Source organism: Boleophthalmus pectinirostris, unplaced genomic scaffold (genome assembly GCF_026225935.1).
Source record: "Boleophthalmus pectinirostris isolate CB_2022bp ecotype Guang Dong unplaced genomic scaffold, ASM2622593v1 HiC_scaffold_17, whole genome shotgun sequence".
Lineage (NCBI taxonomy): Eukaryota > Metazoa > Chordata > Actinopteri > Gobiiformes > Gobiidae > Boleophthalmus > Boleophthalmus pectinirostris.
Genome location: NW_026571115.1, coordinates 3,743,222 through 3,763,434, shown reverse-complemented (window position 1 = coordinate 3,763,434; position 20,213 = coordinate 3,743,222). Strand labels below are relative to the sequence as shown.

The 20,213-nt window shown below is 40.6% G+C and overlaps 1 protein-coding gene across 1 annotated transcript; it reads left to right on the top strand.

Moving 5' to 3' along the window:
* Positions 1–1,752: 1,752 nt before the first annotated feature.
* On the top strand, positions 1,753–19,607 carry pctp (phosphatidylcholine transfer protein). The gene is made up of 6 exons (XM_020939621.2): positions 1,753–1,961; positions 7,457–7,574; positions 12,132–12,211; positions 12,831–13,002; positions 15,953–16,020; positions 16,285–19,607. The coding sequence occupies exons 1-6, from the start codon at positions 1,833–1,835 to the stop codon at positions 16,357–16,359; spliced, it is 642 nt and encodes a 213-aa protein (XP_020795280.1). The 5' UTR covers positions 1,753–1,832; the 3' UTR covers positions 16,360–19,607.
* The last annotated feature ends 606 nt before the right edge of the window (positions 19,608–20,213 follow it).

Here is a 20,213-nt window from a genome sequence, read left to right as displayed (position 1 = left end):
GTTTAGTCCTAGTTTGGTCCTGGTTTAGTCCTGCTTTAGTCCTGGTTCAGTCCCTGTTTAGTCCTGGTGTAGTCCTGGTTTAGACCTGATTCAGACCTCATTTCATTTTGGTTCAGTCCAGCTTTAGACCTGGTTCAGACCTGGTTTAGTCCTGGTCCTGGAGAAGTGTTCCATGAAATTACTCAAGTAAGAGTTAAAAAAAATATTTGGTAAAACTACTCGAATAAGAGTGACATCTGATTTATAATTTGAAGTGAAGGTAATTTAAAGAACAAAACATGAAATAATGCTGGAAATCTGGAGTTTTCAATGGACAGAAACAAAAATGAGACAAAACTAAAGGAAGAAGCTGCAAGAAACACAAATGTTCAATCATTTCATATTGTCCGTGTAGCGGGGGGGCTTCTGTCATCTCATTTTTATTTGATAAGATTTTGTTTTATTTGGATCATAGACAGGCCTAAATGTTTTAAATATAATGCACAGACTTCCATATAATATCAAATATACAAAGTGTAGATTGTGCAGAGTCTCAGGTCTGATCTGGTTCTGGTCTGGTTCCTGTTTTGTCCAGTTCATTAAGTTTACTAAGTTACACATTCCAAGACCAGACTGTGAAAAGTCAAGATTTTCAACATTGATGGTTCATGGTTAACAAAGTGAATAAAATTTAAGTTTTGGACATTTGATTTTTATTTTTTTTTTTACACTAAGTTCAGCCCAAATACGACACATGAAATCAACACAATCTGATCCCGCACCCATCCTGGATCTTATTCTTTGCTCTTAGTTCATTTCATAAGTTTTATAGAAGTATCGGATCGGGACTCGGTATCAGTAGATACTCAAAATCAAAGGACTCAGACTCGGACTCGGGGGCAAAAAAATGTGATCAGGACATCTCCTACTTTGTATCTACACAACTGCAGTGAGCCTCTAGGTTGGGTTATTTGCAGTGGCTGCCTCTACCGGTTGTGTGATTTGGTTTTGCGGGTTTGCCCACTGTACACAATTCATTCATCATTCATCAGCTTTGTTTTTATTAGTTTTAAGTAACATTTCAAAACATACAAAAAAACAATATAACTCAAAAACAATGTAACAACAGTGGGACTTACAGGTTCTTATTTCAACATGCATTTGGTGATGACACTTTAATGTACTATGTTGTTTTGCTGGTGTCATTTATGAATGCGTTCCACTTTTCCCACGGCTCATCGCATTTGTACCCTTTCACTTTAAGATTATATGTTGTTCTTTCCATCAGTGAAATATTCTCCACAGTCCTGTGCACTGAAGGGCACCAAAATGGCTAACAACAGCCCTGGGTTTATGTTTTATATCTAACTGTGTCTCATCTAAGGCTCGCAGTGTTTTTTATATTTACTTCATTTCTTGTGACCACTGTAAGGAGGAGCTCTCTGGTATTTTCGTTTTATAAAAGTAGGAGACTTGCAAGGCAAATTACAGGTTAGATCTGTGGAGTGGCGACCCCACTCCCAGTAAGAATTTATGTTTTTTTTAAGATACTTGGAGCAATAAATTATACCTGTAGTTGAATAAATGCAAGACAGGTAAGTTTAATGCCCTAATGTGAACAATTTTAACCAAAGCATTAACATTTCCATGGAGACAAATAAAAGTTACACAGTGCAGCTTTAAAGATCACTAGTCCATGGGTTTTTTCTGTCATATATCCGTGGGAAGTGTTCCGCTTTTATTGTGAAATCTGTCTTCCCCGGTTCTCCCTCCGCTCTTGTCCGGTTCGTGTCATCGCCGCAGCGGAGATCCCCGGTGCTCCTGCCCCGCCTGCCCTGCACCGAGCCCCGGCCATGGCGCTACAGTTCACCGATGAAGAGTTCCAAGCGGCCTGGAAGGAGCTGGACGAGCCGCAGCTGGACGGAGGATGGGAGCTCTTCACCGAGACCATGGGCGTCAAGATCTACCGGCTCTACGACAAGGTAACAGCGGAGAACGAGCGCTCTCAACGCGGATACGGTCAGTGAGGAGAGTCGGTGTACGAGCCGGAGCTCACGGAAGACTCACAACGCGCTGTTTTTCAGATTTATTTGGCAAACTTATAAAATGCATGGACTAAAATTAAAAGAATACGTGCAGTGAACATTTTAAGAGCTATAAATTATGTCATGTGATTTTACCCTGGTGGTTAAAGGTGGAAGTTTGAAACCTGACATTCCTGTTGCCAAACTTCCTTCATAAATTGTGCAAAACTAGATTCGCCTCGGCTCAAAGCGCTTAAAACTACACAATTACGCTTGAATGAAGGTATTTTAATAAGAAATAACTATCTGACTTATAAAACGGCATTGATTTAAATACGTGGGAATTTAGTTATTATCCTCTTTGTTGATTTCCATAATCTGAATGAGTAATGACGTCCTGACAACGCCTGCATTCCACTGGACTAATCCTCCTAAACACTAAAAGGCAGAGGTGAAGTAAACACTGAAACACTAAACACTCAATCCATCCATTTTCTTCCGCTTATACGGGCCGGGTCACAGGGTAGCAGTCTAAAAGCAGGAACTCCCAGATTTCCTTCACCCCAGACACTTCCTCCAGCTCCTCAGAGGGGACCCCACAGTGTTCCCAGGCCAGTCCAGAGACATCTCCACCACAGTCAGTCCCACGCTGGAGGGACTATGTCTGTAATCACTGTGAAGCAAAACTGTGTAATACGTAATATACTATATGTAACTACGTAACATCAGTGGTGTCATGTTATAAAGCAGGGGTGGGCATTTATTTTTTCCATGGTGGAGGGTCAGGCTAAAATGCTTCACTCAATTTAGCATAATATTAATAGTCTTTAATAATAATAATGCAGTGGTGGAGCGTGCGTTTCATATCTAGGTCTACAGTAGTGCTCCGTCTGAAACAATCCACTCCTCAACAATTATTTTATAGTTAAATTATACACAGTATAAAGAGCCGTGGAGATTCCGTACACGGAGAGGTGAAGAGAGGGGGCGCACGGTGCACAGAGAAGAAGTGAGGAGCGCTGGGGTAAACCAGGACTAAACCAGGACTAAACCAGGACTAAACTAGGACTGTTTGTCCGGACTGGCCCAAAAGTGCACCCGCGTAGACTGTCGGGTGACTGCTGACGAAAGCTGTCGCCCGATCGCGCTTTGCTGACACTCTCTCTCTCTCTCTCTCTCTCTCGCTCTCTCAAGTTCAAGATTAATCCTGGTGTAGTCCTGATTTAGACCTGGTTTAGACCTGGTGTAGTCCTGGTTTAGTCCTGGTTTTGCTACAGATGCAGTTTGCTGCTGTGGCTGGTTCGCTCTCTGTCTGGTCTGAATCTGGTGACGTTGTCGTTCGCTGCTAAAGGCTCTGCCGACACCAACTCAAAATCTGATTGGTTGAAGCAACATTTTCATGGACATTTGTTCTGTGTTCGAGGGCCTGAAGAACAGATTGTGAAGGCTTCAGGCACACGCCTTTGACTTTGACTCTGCCTAGCAACAAGTGACAGCTGAAATGTGATTGGTCAAAAGCTTTAATATGAAAATCCACGTGTGGAAGCAGCACAAGCATCGGAAAAGCTCTGAAAGGAAGAGGACAGAACATTTGGAATTATTTAATAATAATATAATTAACATCAGTCTGTGATTCAGAGATTTTATTAGGCCAGCAGAGAAGAACTTGCAGGCCACTGTTATAATGCATAGGGGTGTAACGATACTGTCATAGTATGAACCTCACCGTATGATATTTATTGTGATATCGTGGGAAAGCTCACGATTAGGGATGTAACGATTTCTAAATATCTCTGTACAATATTTTCATGATGTACATCTCACAGTATGATATTTATTGTGATATTTTGTGGAGGCTTACAAACAAAACTGTTAATATGCTACTGTTTCCTCTTAAAATGCCTTCACAAGACTTAATCCAAAGAATGAAGACTTAAAAGTGTTAGACTGAAAGCTCCAGGTGGACAGGGGTCAGGGTCAGAGAAAACTATGGTGACCAGGTTATACACACAAACACACACAACCAACATCACGGGCCCTGAGACCAAACGGGGCCGAGTTGGGGGTTGCTCCCAGTCAACTCGTTATGGCCCAAGATATAAGATAACAGGAAATAACAGTGAAAAAAGGTATTAAAAACATCCTGAGGGGCTCCCGGCCTGTAAGACTCGTATGATTCAATCTGAACATTTATTTTATCATTATATTATTACTGTGTATTTGTGCAGCCCTTTGGAATCTGTTTATGAACTGTGCTATAGAAATAAATTGGACTGGATAATCATTTACTTAGATTATAAAGATTTGTACGGGACAACAGCAGAAAGGAGAAGTGAGGTAGCTGAAGATTTGGTCTTTTTTGGTATTTATCTGTTAAAAAATCAGCTTAAATCCAAATCCACTTTTATTTATTTCTATAGCACATTTTACAGACAAAGCAGTTTCCAAAGTGCTGCACAGAGATCATAAAACGAAGATAACAAAATGTTTACTTGCTAAAAGTGTTACTACTTTACTTTATTTTATTTTGCTATTTATGATTTTATGGTTTTGCTTTTATTTGCTTTTTACTGATTTTATTGTTTTAGGACTGGTATAAACTGGCCGTAAATCGACTAAAAAGGGGAACGGCAGAAACTCAAATCTATTCCATGGCCGTGTCTCTTTTCTCTTTCCTCGCTTCCTACACCTTGATTCTTTTCCTCGATTCGGGGGAAATAGGTGAGGAAGTCCCGCCCACAGAGTAGACTCAGGGAGGAGAGAGGATCTAAACTCCTCACTGAGACCAATAAAGTTAGATTCTTTTCTCTGGTGTCTAGGGCTGTCACGATAACCACAAAAATGAATCACCGCGATACTAAAAGGCCCACGGTGTATGTTGGGCCACTGCGATCACTGCACGTGACCAACGTGACCCGACTCAGAGTCCTGCATGGGCTCATTTCTGGAGAGCCGCGCAGTTCAGCACCACACCCACCTGTTAACCCGTGATTTGATCAAAGTTTAATCTGCACCCGCCCGGACCCGTTAACATTCCACCCGTTACCTGCCCGTGCCTGTGATAAATCTCACACAAATCAAAAAACATTCTAACTGAAACATCTATCAGAATACAAATTGAAAAGTTACGACTAGAGCCCGACCGATATGGATTTTGTTGTGATCGATATGAAACCGATATAATGGAAGTTGGAGCTGCCGATAGCTGATATAATCGCCGATATATTTAGTGATGTAAAAATTCACTGTAAATCTTGAATTGATTAAAAAACTTAGGTTTGGCTCTAGTGGATTTTAAATTGGGTTTATTTAGGCAACATTTATTGTTATTTTGACTCTTTACATCATATTTACATACAGTAGATTGGCCTAATGGCATTTTTGCATCACATTCTAGCTACTGTTACTGTCACTGCTAGTGATGGGTATTCCAGTTTTTTTTTTTTTTTTTTTTTGGAGAACCGGCTCGGCTCACTAAAGCAGCTGGCTCTTTCGGCTCCCAAGCGACTCTTGAGATTGTTTTGCTGCAAGCAGGACTAAACCAGAACTGAACCAGGACTGAGTGTCGGGACTCTGTTTCTATCTCTCTCCTTCACTCAAGCCCAAGATTAGTCCTGGTTTATTCATTTTATGCTAAACTGCAGCCAAATATGCACTTTTTTTTAATCCTATGCACACGCAGATTTCTGAAAGTTTCGTTTTCAGCCGCTGCTGCTGTCAATCTACGGGTCTACATGCGGCATGAAGAGAAAAAGTGAGAAAAAGAGAAAACACGGCTCCCAATAAGAAGCAGGCTCCTGTTGTTCGCTTCAAAGAGTCGGCACTAAGAGCCGCTTCGATCGCGACCGACCCATAACTCCTAGCTAGTAAACTATCGCTATTAGCCTTTAGCCGTAAAAACGTGCGCACCGCGGTAATTAATTATATGCATAAATGTGGATCATTCACACGTCTATTCACAGCTCATTTACATATCAGTGCAGGTCCAGTAACAAATATACGGCCAATATAGTCACTTTACAATAGACCAATAGAAAACAGCCTGTTTATGTGCGGGAGCTACAGCAGCTAACCGCTAACAAAACCTAAACTAGCTTCAAAGTCGATGTATTTCCAACACTCACCGCTCACACAGGCTCCTCCTCACATCACAAGTCTGCACTAATAAATGTCCTTTTAATCCAGACTCAAACCGATTGTCCGAAAAAGAAAATAATCTCAGTGTTGCGCACGGCTGCAGGTGTAAACAAACACACGCGAGTGAAGTGATGTCACTCTGGTGGTGTGTTCAGGGACAGTACGGACACACAGACAAATTACACCGTAGATAAATACTGATGTGGAGCCACATATGAGGACATTTATCTGTCTGTAAATTGGATTAAATGAACATAATGTAGAGAGTCTAAGCTTTATAACGAGGTATAACATGCCCACGTGAAATATCGGCCCCTATCAGCAAGAATATCGGCCGATAGCCGATATGTCTCCAGGTGCCCATATTGGCCGATAATATCGGCCAGCCTATATATCGGTCAGGCTCTAGTTACGACTTCAAGAATAACTGTCACGAAATAAAAACAGTTTCACTTTCTTCATTACGAATACAAATTCACAGATGTGACTCGACTGTCATCACTTCACAGGCATTAGCAGGAGAAACAGTGATTCAGATGCCGGACTTTTGCGCCTCACACGCCACAGACTGAACCAGGACTAACCCAGGACTGAACCAAGAGGACTAAACCAAGACTAAACCAGGACTAAAACAGAACTGAACCAGGACTCAGTGTGGAGACGGGCTAGGAGGTGCGCCCGCATAGAGTGTGGGGTGACCACAGATGGAAGGACCGGTGCAGAGCTCCGCGCCGCATGGAGGTAAACGCAGCCGTTACCTGCCACAGTGAGAGCTTTAGAGATGCAGCGGCACTTGTTCCAAAGCCAAATGTTACTTCTCCACTTTGGGAGGCCACGCTGTATCTGTGCAACAACCAAGGTACATGTGCATCTGTGCAACAAGCGCATCATCAGAGAGTTTTCAGTGCCGCTGTAAAAAGGGGATGGGGGGGTATGTGGTGATATCCCATACCACACTGTTGAGCTGCTATACCGCACCGCAGGAGAAATTCCCTGATAGCCCTAGTGTCTGCTGAAGCCTCCCTCAGGTTTACTCCTTCATTTTGTGGTTTTCTCTGGGTTGCTGCTTAATATGACACATGATTGACAGCTGAAAACTGGAGGCTTGAGGAGAGGAATCAAGGAGAAAGAAGAGAGGAAAGAGAAATGAGACGCAGCCTTGGAATAGTTTTGAGAGCTTCTGCCACACTCTCTTTTTAGTTAATTAATCAACTGGCAGGACATGTCTTTGGTTCAACAAGAGTTTCTTTAGTCAACTCTAGTCCTAATCCACTAAATAATAATACATTTGTCTAAGTGTAAGATTTCTTCTGCAGGATACGGGTCTTTACGAGTACAAAGTATTTGGCATCCTGGAGACCTGCCCTGCTGATCTGTGTGCGGACGTGTACATGGACCTCACCTACAGGAAGCACTGGGACTCCTACGTCAAAGGTAAGAGAATGTACAGTACTGGAGCGGTTTGAAAGTCATCACATTTCAAATGTTCAAATACCAGACTTTTTTCTCATAAATATCAAGGATGTAACAACCCAGATAATTAGGTATCGTATTGTCGGAGGCTATACATGCGCTCGAGTCTTCTGGTTATGATCAGTTTTTTTAGTATCCTGGTTTTGTGAGTGTTCATGTAGACACAGTATTCTGATTTCAGTCTCTTGGATGTGTCAGTGTCCCGCTTAAGAGAAACCAGGAGAGTCTCACTGGGTTTTTCTGATAGTATCCAAGAGATTGTGGCTTGTAGACTAGGGCTGGGCAGGATCCAAATTTTGTTAAACCTTCTCAGTATTTTATTGGGGTATTACTGTATTACCAAAATGTTTTAGTATGACTTTGGTAAGTTACGAAGCCGCACTGCTATATGGTCTATGTGTACGACCTGCAGACGTATAATCTCTGAAAAGTTTCACATGAACCATCTCCAACGTGATAGAAACACAGAACAGACTCACCATCAGCAGAACACCCCTCTGTCACAGAAAGAACACTCATATTCCACTGAGTCGTGTCCGACAGAAGCTGAACTGCATCAGCGCATAAGGAGCGAGCTTTAAGTAGTGATGGGCAAATGAGACGGAGCTCTGGAGCACGTCTCGTTCTTTCTGAAACAAATTGCTCCGAAGCACTGCCTCGGAGCTCGTCTCACGTGACCGAAGTGTCGGTCCCTCCCCCTACTGCTTTGCTCTGCGTGTCAATCGCTTCAGTGTATCGAAGCGTTTCATTGGCTCGGCGAATGTTCCGCTCTGCGATTGGTTCAGAGTGTTTCAGAGTGTTCAGTGCACTTCTGTGGTGTAACAAGCGCTAAACTGCTACACTATAAAAGATGCCCCAATATTGGGTAGTGAGGAGTATTGTGTGACGTTAGTGGTGATTTTGGTGACTTTTGGCGACTTTTGGCATTTGTTTCATTTTCAATGGCATCTACAAGTGGAAAAAAGTGATCCATGGTTTGGGATCACTTTCATCTAATTCCACCTAACAAGGTAACACCTATTTTCTTATTTACAGCATGTTATTTATGTTGCTCTTTACATATTATTTTAAATCATCATTATTATTGTTGTTGTTAGGTACAGTGTTTGCTCTGCACACAAGTATTATTATTAAGTATAACAATACTTCATCGATGCTGAGACACCTGTGTGCCAATGGTTAAATTTGTCCACTAGAGGTCAGTGTTTCTCTGAGACAATATTGCGACTGAGGTGTCAATGCTTCACGAGGCTCCCTTCGCCCATCACTAGTTTTAAGTTTTGTTTCTGTAAAATGTAAACAAATGTGCACCTGAAGCCAAAATGCTGCCAAACTGCAGAAGTACTAGTATTTTTTTGGGATCAACTCGCTTGCGGCCTGACTTTCCGTCTTGTCTTGGTCTCCCTTATGAGCGTCACGTGCCAACGGAACAAAACTAATCGAACATCATCTCCCCAAGAAACATTATAGACACTACTAGTTTTAAATCGTGATGCATTAAACTGAAAATACAACCACACATTCATTTGTGTTGAGCAATTATAGGTATCAGTAAATTATAATATTATATAAGGTCCTTATTCGCTGCAGATTTTTAAATGACAGTAATGAAACTGATACCTTTGTTACAAAAATTAGGAACCTGTAGATACCATAGTACCTTAAAAGTAGTTACAGTAATACCGTATTACCGCCCAACCCTATTGTAGACACAGTATCCTGATTTCTCAACTCTGGTGCTGTACTGAGCATGTGCAAACTCAAATAACAAAAACACTAGGAGCAGTTAGATTCCCTCCCTCCCTTTCGACTCAAACTCCTACCAGAACCTTTTAGATAATAATATCTTATACTTATTGACAAAATAAAGCAGTCTCCTGTTTAATAAAACCACATTTTAACACCAGGCTCATTTCTGTGGTGGTTTGTGTTGCTCTTGAACCAAACCGAAGCTGTGAGACTTTGTATTTTATTGTATTTTTCAGCTGTTAAAAACAACTTTTACTGAAGTTGTGACAGCTCCACAGTCTCATGGTCTTATTGAATGTCTTCTTTTTTGTTGTCAGAAACCCATTAAAAAGCCTTAAATTAGCAGTTGCTCCATGTTTAGCTCCTTGCCATATCTGTGCCATAGTTACTATAGCAACTAGTCTAAATATCCTCATGCACACAGAGATATGAGTAGGCTATCCTGCTTTCTGTGTGCGCAGGTAAGCACCATATCCAGATTACTGTCAGACCTGGGATACTGATGCGAATGTAAACACACTCAATAATGTTGTATTCCATTACAATATCACAAATCCTTCTGGTTAAGTTCATAGTTATGGTGCAGCAAAAAAAAAAAAACTACACAGACCATGATCCTTTACTCTGTTTCAGTGCAGACTAAATTAGTTTTTCACACATTACATAAAATGTCCATATAATAGTTTTTATTTATTTATTTTTTCAGTGCACATAGTATTACAGACATTACATTGACCAAGGTTCAAACAGTGAAGAGGAAGAAATCATCCCGAGGTGAACATTTTGTATGTGGAGCACTATCAAAGCAAAATCCCCATCCCTCACTCCACCTTGGTTACGAATTTAAAAAGTCAACACCAAAGCAAAGAAACACCTTCCACTGCAAAGAGACCAAGACGTGATGTTGCTGTAAAACCACAAGAACAAGAAAGTGCAGCTCAGTCTGTTTGTCTTCTGCACCTCTCACTTAACAAACGGGATTTTGCTTTGATGTTGCTCCACATACAAAATGTTCACTGCAAACTCGGAATGATTTATGCAGTCAAAGGTTTCCTTTTTTGTCCTTCCTGTGGATCAATCCTGCCCATCGCCTTCACCTTTCACTATTTTTCAATTCCGTTGGGAAGGGAAACAGTTTGAATGGAGGTTTGCAGTAGAGATGGGCATTCAATTAAATTTTTTTAATCGATCGTCGGAAGAATTAACGATCAATTATCAATTAATCATTAACGTTTTTATATTAAAATGATCATCATTATTATTACTATCTGCACTACTAATCTGCATAAATAAATTCAACTTTATGACATATAAACCAGAACGACTCTAGAGCCACATCAGCCCGTTTGACATTATAAGCTTTGCGCAACTCTCACAGAAACAAAACTTAAAACCGCATGGCTCATTTGCATAAACTAAGCAAGGGAAAGAAACAGCTCTTGTGTCGTTGATGTGGCAATTTCTGTTGGATTAAAAGACACGACTCAGGTGAATACAGGTTATTGTGACCAGATTTGCGTTTGTCAAAACCAGGACACCGTACGGGGGGAGGGAGGTGGGGCCTTGTCATCGACATTGCTCTACTCTCACCTGGTAAAGTTTTTTACCACTGGACACTGACACATATGTGCTGCTTTATACACTGTGCACATGGACTCCCACTTGTCCCGACCGGAATGGAAAGCGTGGAATTTCTTGTACAAGTCATCGTTAAATGTGCATTTGTGCTTCAGTACATTGCAGACTGACCGACTGTTTGTGTTTGCTCGCTCCGGACCCCCGTTTGGTCACGATACACACAGCAACCTACATTCGGTTTGTCGATTAAAATGAACGTAATCAATGAAATTCTTAATGATCAATTATCGATGAATCGACTAATCATGCCCATCCCTAGTTTGCAGTCACACATCTGATTCCCTTTTGCATTTATGGAGTTCGCAAACTTCTGAAGCCCATTTCTCGAGCCGTTTTCCGCTGTTAGGATCCAACAACCACACAATTATGATGTCCGAATCCCAACACTAAAATATGACAATATCAGAACCAGAAACAAAAATGATATGGTTCGTTCAAAAGACTAGAAAAGATTGACTTTGACAATAGACACATCGCACTGAGAAAACAAACATGGCGGTTTGATACTCACTTTCTCGGAGGATCCTCCCCAGTTTGCATTGCCCAATGACAGGAAGTACAAAATTCGGGATGCATGTATTAATTAAATAGTTTACATCATTGTCTGTTTTTGTACACTTTCTGATTGTACAGCACTTTGTAAACCTTGTTTTTAGAAGTGCTTTATAAATAAAGATTTAGTATTATCATATCCTTACATCATCATAATAAGTGCTTGTCACAACTCTCAGAGACCAGAGCGGAGTTTTGACGTTACTGCAATGCAAACAACTAGCACACTAACATGCACTTCCTGATTATCAAGTGCTTTAGATACAGACAGTGCACAGCCAACTATTTTGACCTCAACAGCGGCTTTTATAATATATGAGTGTTAAAACTGTGCATATGTTTCCTTCTTTCATGTCTCAAACTTCATTTCCCTGTTTTCTTGTTCATTTCATTCCTTCCGTTCACTCCAAGCGTCACTGCTGTAAACTAAAGGTAACTCAGACTAGTGTGATCGTCTGTACAGTAGTTAGTTTGTAGTACTCAAGTCCCGCAGTGGTTGTTGTGATTAGTCAAAGTTTTGTATAAATGTGATGTCTTTTGTTCACGTACAAATGTTTTTCTCTTTTTCTTTTGTCCCAGAGCTGTACGAGCAGGACTTTGGTGGACAGAAGGCCATCTACTGGGAGGTCAAATACCCGTTTCCTCTGTCCAACCGAGACGTATCCTTCTGAGATGAATGAGAGGAGAGGGTCAGAGGAACAGAGGAGCTGTGGAGAGAGTCAGAGGAGGAGAGAAGAAGAGCAGAGGATGCAGAGGAGAGCGTTAATGGAGAAGAGATGGTCAGGAACAAAGGAAAGGGTCAGAGGAGAGGAGAGGAGGTCAGAGGAGAGGAGCAGAGGAGAAGGTCAGAGGATGCAGAGGAGAGGTCAGAGGAGGAGAGGAGAGGTCAGAGAGGAGAGGAGAGGTCAGAGGATGCAGAGGAGCACAGGATGCAGAGGAAAAGGTCAGGTGGAGCAAAGGAGTAGATCAGAGGAGCAGGGGAGAAGGTCAGAGGAGCAGATGAGAGGATCAGATGGAGCAGAGGAGAGAAACAGATCGAGCAGAAGATGAAGGGGAGATGGTCAGATGGAGCAGATGAGAGGGTCAGATGGAGCAGAAGAAGAAGGGGGAGGGTCAGATGGAGCAGATGAGAGGGTCAGATGGAGCAGAAGAAGAAGGGGAGATGGTCAGATGGAGCAGATGAGAGGGTCAGATGGAGCAGAAGAAGAAGGGGGAGGGTCAGATGGAGCAGATGAGAGGGTCAGTTGGCAGAAGAGATGTTTTCCTTATCATTGTGAGTATGTGTACATCCGTGAGCGCAGAGACCTGGAGGTGGACGCGAGGAGGATCTTCGTGGTCCTGGCCCGCAGCGCTCCTCAGACCCCGTGCCCAGAGACCAGCGGAGTGATCCGGGTGAACGACTACAAACAGAGCCTGGCCATCGAGAGCGACGGAGCCTCAGGGACAAAGAGTAAGAAACACCCAGTGAAAATGAGTTGTTGGTGGTTTTCAGATTCTAGGATGTGATGATGTTCTACTCCCAGATTAGGGACAGGAGACAGATTCTCTGTTGATCACGCTGTACTTTACCATGAAATATCCAAAAGGTAAATGAATTTAGCTCTCTCCTGTGTTATTGGCCCACTGCTGGGTTTCAGATGACATCACAGCATTCTTTAAGAAAATATTGATCAGTGTTGGGAGTAACGCAGTACAAAAGTAACAAATTACTGTGATGCATTGCTTTTTGCTGGAACGCAGTAATGTAAGGTGTTACAAAAAAAAAACAGGTACCATATTTTTGGACTATAAGTCACACTTTTTTTTCATGGTTTGGGTGTTTCCTGCAATTTATACTCTGGTGCGACTTAAATATTAACATTTTCACACTGACAGCCATGAGAGGGCGCTCTAGTCTTGTGTGTCAGTATCTGCTGCCACTATACTATACTAAAAAAAAATTATATTCTACTTCATACAAAGGTCAGTAACACAATCCATCCAGTTACAATCAGTTTTTAACTTGGATGGAAATGGTGAGTTTTTTGTTTTTCTTCATACAAATTCACTAAAATCAGCGTGAGATCAGCAGCAATGAAACATCCGATCAGAAAAGATACACAACGTCATTGGGAATCACGTCACATGAATTATTAAAGGCGGTCACACACTGCAGGAGAATTTGCCCCATTTAGGCTGCGATCGGGGTGCCTTTTGACTTTGAGCGAGTTTTTGAAGCCGCTGTGCTCCTTGTGTGTGTGTGTGTGTGTGTGTGTGTGTGTGTGTGTGTGTGTATGTGTGTGTGTGTGTGTGTGAGTGTGGTGTGAGTGTGACTCTGAGCTGCTCTGTCAGATCATAACCACCAAACATTAGCAGCAACACTACGATAACAGACAATAAAACGTCAGGGGCAGAGGAGTGACGGACACAGAGACGCAACATACAAACTCAAGGAAACAGTGAAAATAATGGTTCTCACCTCTCGTAAAGTTGTAAATATAAACTGCGGCATCTCATCCACATTGTCCATAGAATTTGTCCTTTGCAAATAATGACCCCCACTCCACAAACAGCTCTGTTAATCCAGTTTGAGGTGTTCTTTAAAAGTAAAAAGGTGAGAGAAGTTCCTCACGAGAGTCTGTTTCATAGACTGTATATATGAATGGACATAGTCACTTAATAGTAATGCAGTAGTCGTGTAATGCCTTACAATACAGTGATATTGTGATGTAATCTTTTCCAGATTCACACTGAGAGTTACTTTAAAATATTTCAAATCAGTACATTTAATTTCAATCACAAATCAAAAAATCAATTGCAAACAGAGATCTTCACTTTTATGTGCAGCAGCTTAGATTTCTTTTTCATACATACACATTACACTGGATTTGATGTATTTTAAATTCTGTTATTGTACTTGATCAGGGGTGGGCAATTCTTTTTTTCCCTGGGGCCACATGAGAAACAGAAAATACATAATATAAATGAATTAAGTCTTTGAATATTTACAGTTAACATGTTGCACTTTGCTTTATTCGTGACTGAGGAGACATTAAGTTGAACATTGTTGACAGTAACGTTTTGTTAAAATGCAAAATTATGTTGTAATACACTGAGTTCTTGAGTTTAGTCAATAATTGAAAATACCAAGTTCAACATTCTGTGAATTTACCTTTTGGATATTTCATGGCACAGTACAATGTAATCCAGGAGTGTCGAACTCAAATTCACAGAGGACTGAAATTAAAAACTGAAACCAAGTCATGGGCCAAACAAAATATTTATTGAACAATTTCACCAACATCTGCATGTTTTCTCTTCTTTTGAGATATGTAATTTAAAACCTTTTCTCATAAATGTTTAATAATAGTTTTACTTAAAAATGAATCCAGAACAAGCATAATATAAAACAATAACAACATTTTAAATAAATAATGTCTCTATAGCCCGTTTGTAGCCGGTGGACCAGCTCTAATACATATTTGATGTAAAAGCATGTTTCATGTAAAGGCTTTGCTTCATCCATCCCCTTTTCAAACCATGCACAGTTGTATCTGTATTTACCATATTATCTGGGCTATTAGACGCGCTCTTAAGCCTCTAACCCCATCAAAAAACTACCGTGCACCCGCAATCCAGAGCACCTATACATGAATCCACTCGGGTGTCCCAGCACGACTTCAGTAAACTACAAACCACACCACCCACAGAACACACAAACACACACGGAGCAGACAGCGACCGCACAGCCAAAAACACCCACAGACACACTCATCACTCCACACCAACGAGGAACGGAACGGAGGAACGAACTGAAAAAGCGAGTGCAATGTGCCACTTCTAGACACAACTGAACAACTGAGTCACTGTGAACACGCCGACAATCCGTTGGTCCCAGACACACCCTCCCTACACACCACAACTGAACAAAGCCCAGAGTCACTGTGAACGCCACAAACAAACAAAACCACTCACCCATCACACTGTTGGGTTTCCTTTAAAGTCCAGCGCAGTTTATTTGTGAAAAAAGTTGGAAAATAGACCATTTAATGACAGTGCGTCTTATAATCCAGGGTGACTAATAGCCTGGAAAATACGTTATGTCATTATGTTGTTATGTGAATTGAATTATGTGCAGGTTTGAAATAATTAACTAAATTTGATATGATCTTGCGGGCCAACTATAATTATATCATGGGCCAAATTTGGCCCACGGGCCTGAGTGTGACATGTCTGATGTAATCAACAGGGAAAAGTGGCCCTTGTCTCCTGAAAAGTGAAATCTGAAAACCACCAATCAAATGTTGTGATGTCAGTATCATATTAACTGTATCAATCTGCATGGAGACTAGAATACTTTTTTTTTTCTAATATATCAAAATTAATTCAATAAAATGAATTTATTTTCCTTTGTGTTCCAGTGTTCATGCATTACTTTGACAATCCTGGAGGCTCCATCCCCACATGGCTCATCAACTGGGCAGCTAAGGTCAGTCATTAAAAGTTATTAAGAGTAAATAATTCGCCATATCCACCAGAATGTGTACATATGTATTTGTAGAACTCCATATTAAACGATACTTGAGCATCATTAAGCATGTGTCGCCCTCTGCTGGCAACTGCAGGGAGTGAAAATGTGTTTCCTTTTTCATTTTAACCTTTATTTGGTTAAAATGTTAAATTTGACAGTTATAGCTTTAAAATGTATTTATATTAATATTATTTGTGACATTTGTGATGGTGTTTTTGTCAGAGTGGAGTCCCGGGGTTTTTAAAGGACATGAAAAAAGCCTGCAACAGCTACAAGTCGTACTGCCAGAAGAAATGAGCGTCTAAAAAAAATCAACAAGTCTACATCAGCAAAAACGACCTTAATTCACTTCAACTCAATTTATTAGAGTTCTGTAATTACCTACACTGCAAAAAGTCATATTTCAGTTACAATGATTTTTAATTTTTATTTTTTTTACCTTATTACAATTTATTAGATTAGAAAAAAAATCTAAACTGGAAAAAATACAATTCTAATTCTACATGAGTTAAAATGACTTGAATGAATGTGTAATTCAGTAGTCTTGTTAGTTTTGGCTGCCAGTCAAATGTTCAAATTTCATTATAAAAACACTAAAATACCTGAAATCTGGCAGAAAATATTGTGGTAAATCGAATATTATTTAGGTATTGTGAATTTTCAGAGTAGATTCATCAGACCTACTTCAAAATCAAGGTAAAACATTGAATTCCAGTCTTTTTAACTCACGCACAGCTCTTATTTTGACAGGCAGGTGGAGATGCTTTTATTTTGAATGTCTGGGGATGGGAGACTCCTTCAGGTTTGACGCTATTGCTGTAGTTCATTCATCGTTTTGTGCAATCAGGGTTTTATTTTGAAACTTTGAAACTACTCATTTTATTTTATATATAGTTTTTATCTCTGTTTCCCCAATGTTGCCACTCCAAGTGTACTACTACTTCAGATATATTTATTAGTAAGTACACAGATACTTTTGAGTACCCTGACTTCTATTCAAGAGATTTAGTGACCAATCATAATATCGACTTTGCACTAGTAGATTATAGGAGTTTTATCATTTTGAAAGATAATTTTTAATGATTTTATGAGCGATTTATTCAAATTTATAGGAAAAAAATAACGATTCCTTATGTAGTACGTTTACACTCCATCAGACTATTTAAACACACTGTAGAACATTTTTTAAAGGTTCACTGTGTAACTTTTCTAGTGGAGAGGCTTGTCTCCATGGAGATATTAGTGCTTTGCCTGGAATGTTCCACAGTACGGTTTTAAACTTCTCTATTTAACATTTATTCAATTATAGGTGTTTTATTGCTCAAAAATACTTTGTACTGTGAGCGACGTCGCCTCTCCACGGATCTGACCTGTAACTTGACCTGGTGTAATTGAGAACACATTTTCACATTTGTTTGAGAAATAAATGAACAAAAATTAAAGAATTTTGATTTTCTTTGCCAGTAGGTCTAAGAAATAGGCCGTGAAAAAGATACACATTTTTTTATATAAATGGTCTTAAAAATTTCTTTTAAAAGACTTGAATTTAACTTGGAAGAATCTCGTAGGAACCCTGGATACTGTGGAACATTAACAATAACATCGAAGCTCCACAAGAAAAGTTCCGCAGTGCAGCTTTAAATACTCTTCTGTACAAACCTAGGACAATGTAATAAGTAAAACATGTTAATTTATATTGTGTTGCTGAGAGACAATTTAACCCGTGTTACTGCTGCCTTCAAGCTGTATTATTTTTCTTTGTCACTCCTCCCCGCTATCCTGAGGCACTGACTTGAATACCTCCTCTGACATGTTGGTGTTAGTATTTTGATATGCAATACGGTTAAACATAAAGCTGACTATCCACCTTATTCCGGAAGTCGTGGGTGCTCCATCATGATTCAGGTTGTATTATATTGTATGGTGCCAATCTTGACAGTAAATACTGTAAAATACCAAATAATAAAAAAATAATAGTCACTTCACAGACCAGGCATTTATTTGAGACCAGGCGACAAATTGGGGCAGGGAATTAATTCCTTCCTCACAAAAATCTGCGTAAATATGGTCCTCAAATTCTATAATTTACAGTTTTTACAGCATGACTTTTGGTGGGCGTCACCGTTATACGATGGCCTGGCGTACACTTTGCCGACCTCATCAGCACAATTCCTGCCGCCTCGTCCCCTGCCTTTTCCTCGCTCCTTTGCCACAACTTTCCTCTTACGCCACAGCAGCTACGATCGCACTGCTGCTTCCTCCCACTCGCCGAATTGAAGTAAAATTACCAAAACTCCTGAAAGTCCTAGTCTTCTTCATACCTCTTCCATGCAGCTTGGCCCTTTTGCCGTCCTCCTCCGCCGTGAGCCAAATAAGAAGTTCTCCAGGAGGCTCTTCCGGCTCCTTCTGACTCTAGGCTCCAATGGACTTACGTTAGGATCTTGTGGCTCTTCTCTTTGTAAATGCTGACGGGTGACGTCACAATCGTTTAGTCCACTTCTTTTATACACTCTATGATCCTCCACAGACGCTGAAGCTCCGATTGATTTTTTCGCCAATCTTTCACTCTCTTGGGGTCAACAGAAAAACGTCTCGCGACTGCTTCTCCGGAGTTTTCCTCTGCGTATTTTACCACAGAAAGTGCTCCCTCTCCTCCGACGCACCCATCTCTAGTAACTGATGTGCGGAGTTCTCATTCTTTTATACCACAGAAAGTTTAAATTTAAGTTATATCTTATATTTTTTTCACGGCGATCAACTGTGTGGTCAAAGAAAGCACAATAGGCTACGTAAAAACTAAGCAAAACAAAACAGGCGAAGAAGAAAAACATGCAGCGACAGTGGTCACGTCTTCTTGCTTGATTTGTTTTTTTGATTTTTTTTTTAATACATTAGACTTGCCATTTATTTGGAACCGGCGGTTATTTATCAAAATATACACCTGCACTTTGCGTTTAAAGAGGACCTGGCGGCAAATTTAAACCCGGCAATTATTTGATATTTTATGGTCATTTCAATCTGGACGATAAATCCGTTTTAAAGCCTCACAGAGAATAGCTGCAGTGTGACTTAGTTGGTGGTTGGTGCACATGAAAATTTTTTGTCGTATTTAAGATGCAAAACGTTTCCCAAATTCTCACGAATGGGATCCCCATTTAACTGGAAGTGCCACCACAAAAAAAGCAAGGTTTAAGAGCGTTTAGAGACAAAAGTGGGCGGCGTGGAAGAAGGTGGATAAACATTTATTTTAAAATTCTGGAAAACGATCAAATGAACCATGCTAGACAATACCTATATACCTCAGAAACTCCATAAACACAAACTCCTGCTGTCGTGCACTCTCTCGCTCTCTCTTCTGTCATGGTGTTGATTGTAAAACTGAATGAAGACTATGCATTTTTGTGTTTTTGTCTGTTATATTGTGTGCACTGTGGGTCTCTGCTGTTGTGGGAATGTTTACAATCTTAAATATGTATGAGGTTAATATATGAACTGATTACTGTGTAATGCTGCTGTACAGATCAATAAAGTTTCAAGAAAGCATGTGGGAAATATCCGACTTTTTATTTTTAAAGGAGCTGTGTGTAGTCGGAGCTTTTACAGGGAAAAAAGAAAAAGAAAGTACGGAAGCCGAGAGGGGTCACAACAAACGCAAACGCCGCGACAAATACAAATGCGACAACACAACAAAAAGCCACAACAAACCAAAAAAAAGCCACAATGGAAATGACCGCGGGACCCTATTTTAATGCAAACGCCGCAACAAATACAAACGCCACAACACATCAAAAAGCCACAACGGAAGTGACCGCGGGACTCTGTTTTCCGACGGACCGATCAAGCGGCAAGTGAAGAACTACAACGTGAAATGAATGATAAAACAATAAATAACTTCTCCGTTCCTTTACTTTTCACGTTGTAGTTCTTCTTCACTTGCCGCTTGATCGGTCCGTCGGAAAATAGAGTCCCGCGGTCACTTCCGTTGTGGCTTTTTAATGTGTTGTGGCTTTTTAATGTGTTGTGGCTTTTTAATGTGTTGGGGCTTTTTAATGTGTTGGGGCATTTGCGTTTGTGTTGTGGTGTTTGTATTTGTTGCGGCGTTTGCATTAAAATAGAGTCCCGCGGTCATTTCCGTTGTAGCTTTTTGTTTG

Excerpts from the sequence above, each read along its gene's own strand:
- pctp (XM_020939621.2), top strand. The coding sequence starts at position 1,833 with ATGGCGCTACAGTTCACCGATGAAGAGTTCCAAGCGGCCTGGAAGGAG. Across the intron at positions 13,003-15,952 it reads CGGAGCCTCAGGGACAAAGA|TGTTCATGCATTACTTTGAC; the intron begins GTAAGAAACACC and ends TTTGTGTTCCAG. Across the intron at positions 16,021-16,284 it reads TCATCAACTGGGCAGCTAAG|AGTGGAGTCCCGGGGTTTTT; the intron begins GTCAGTCATTAA and ends TGTTTTTGTCAG.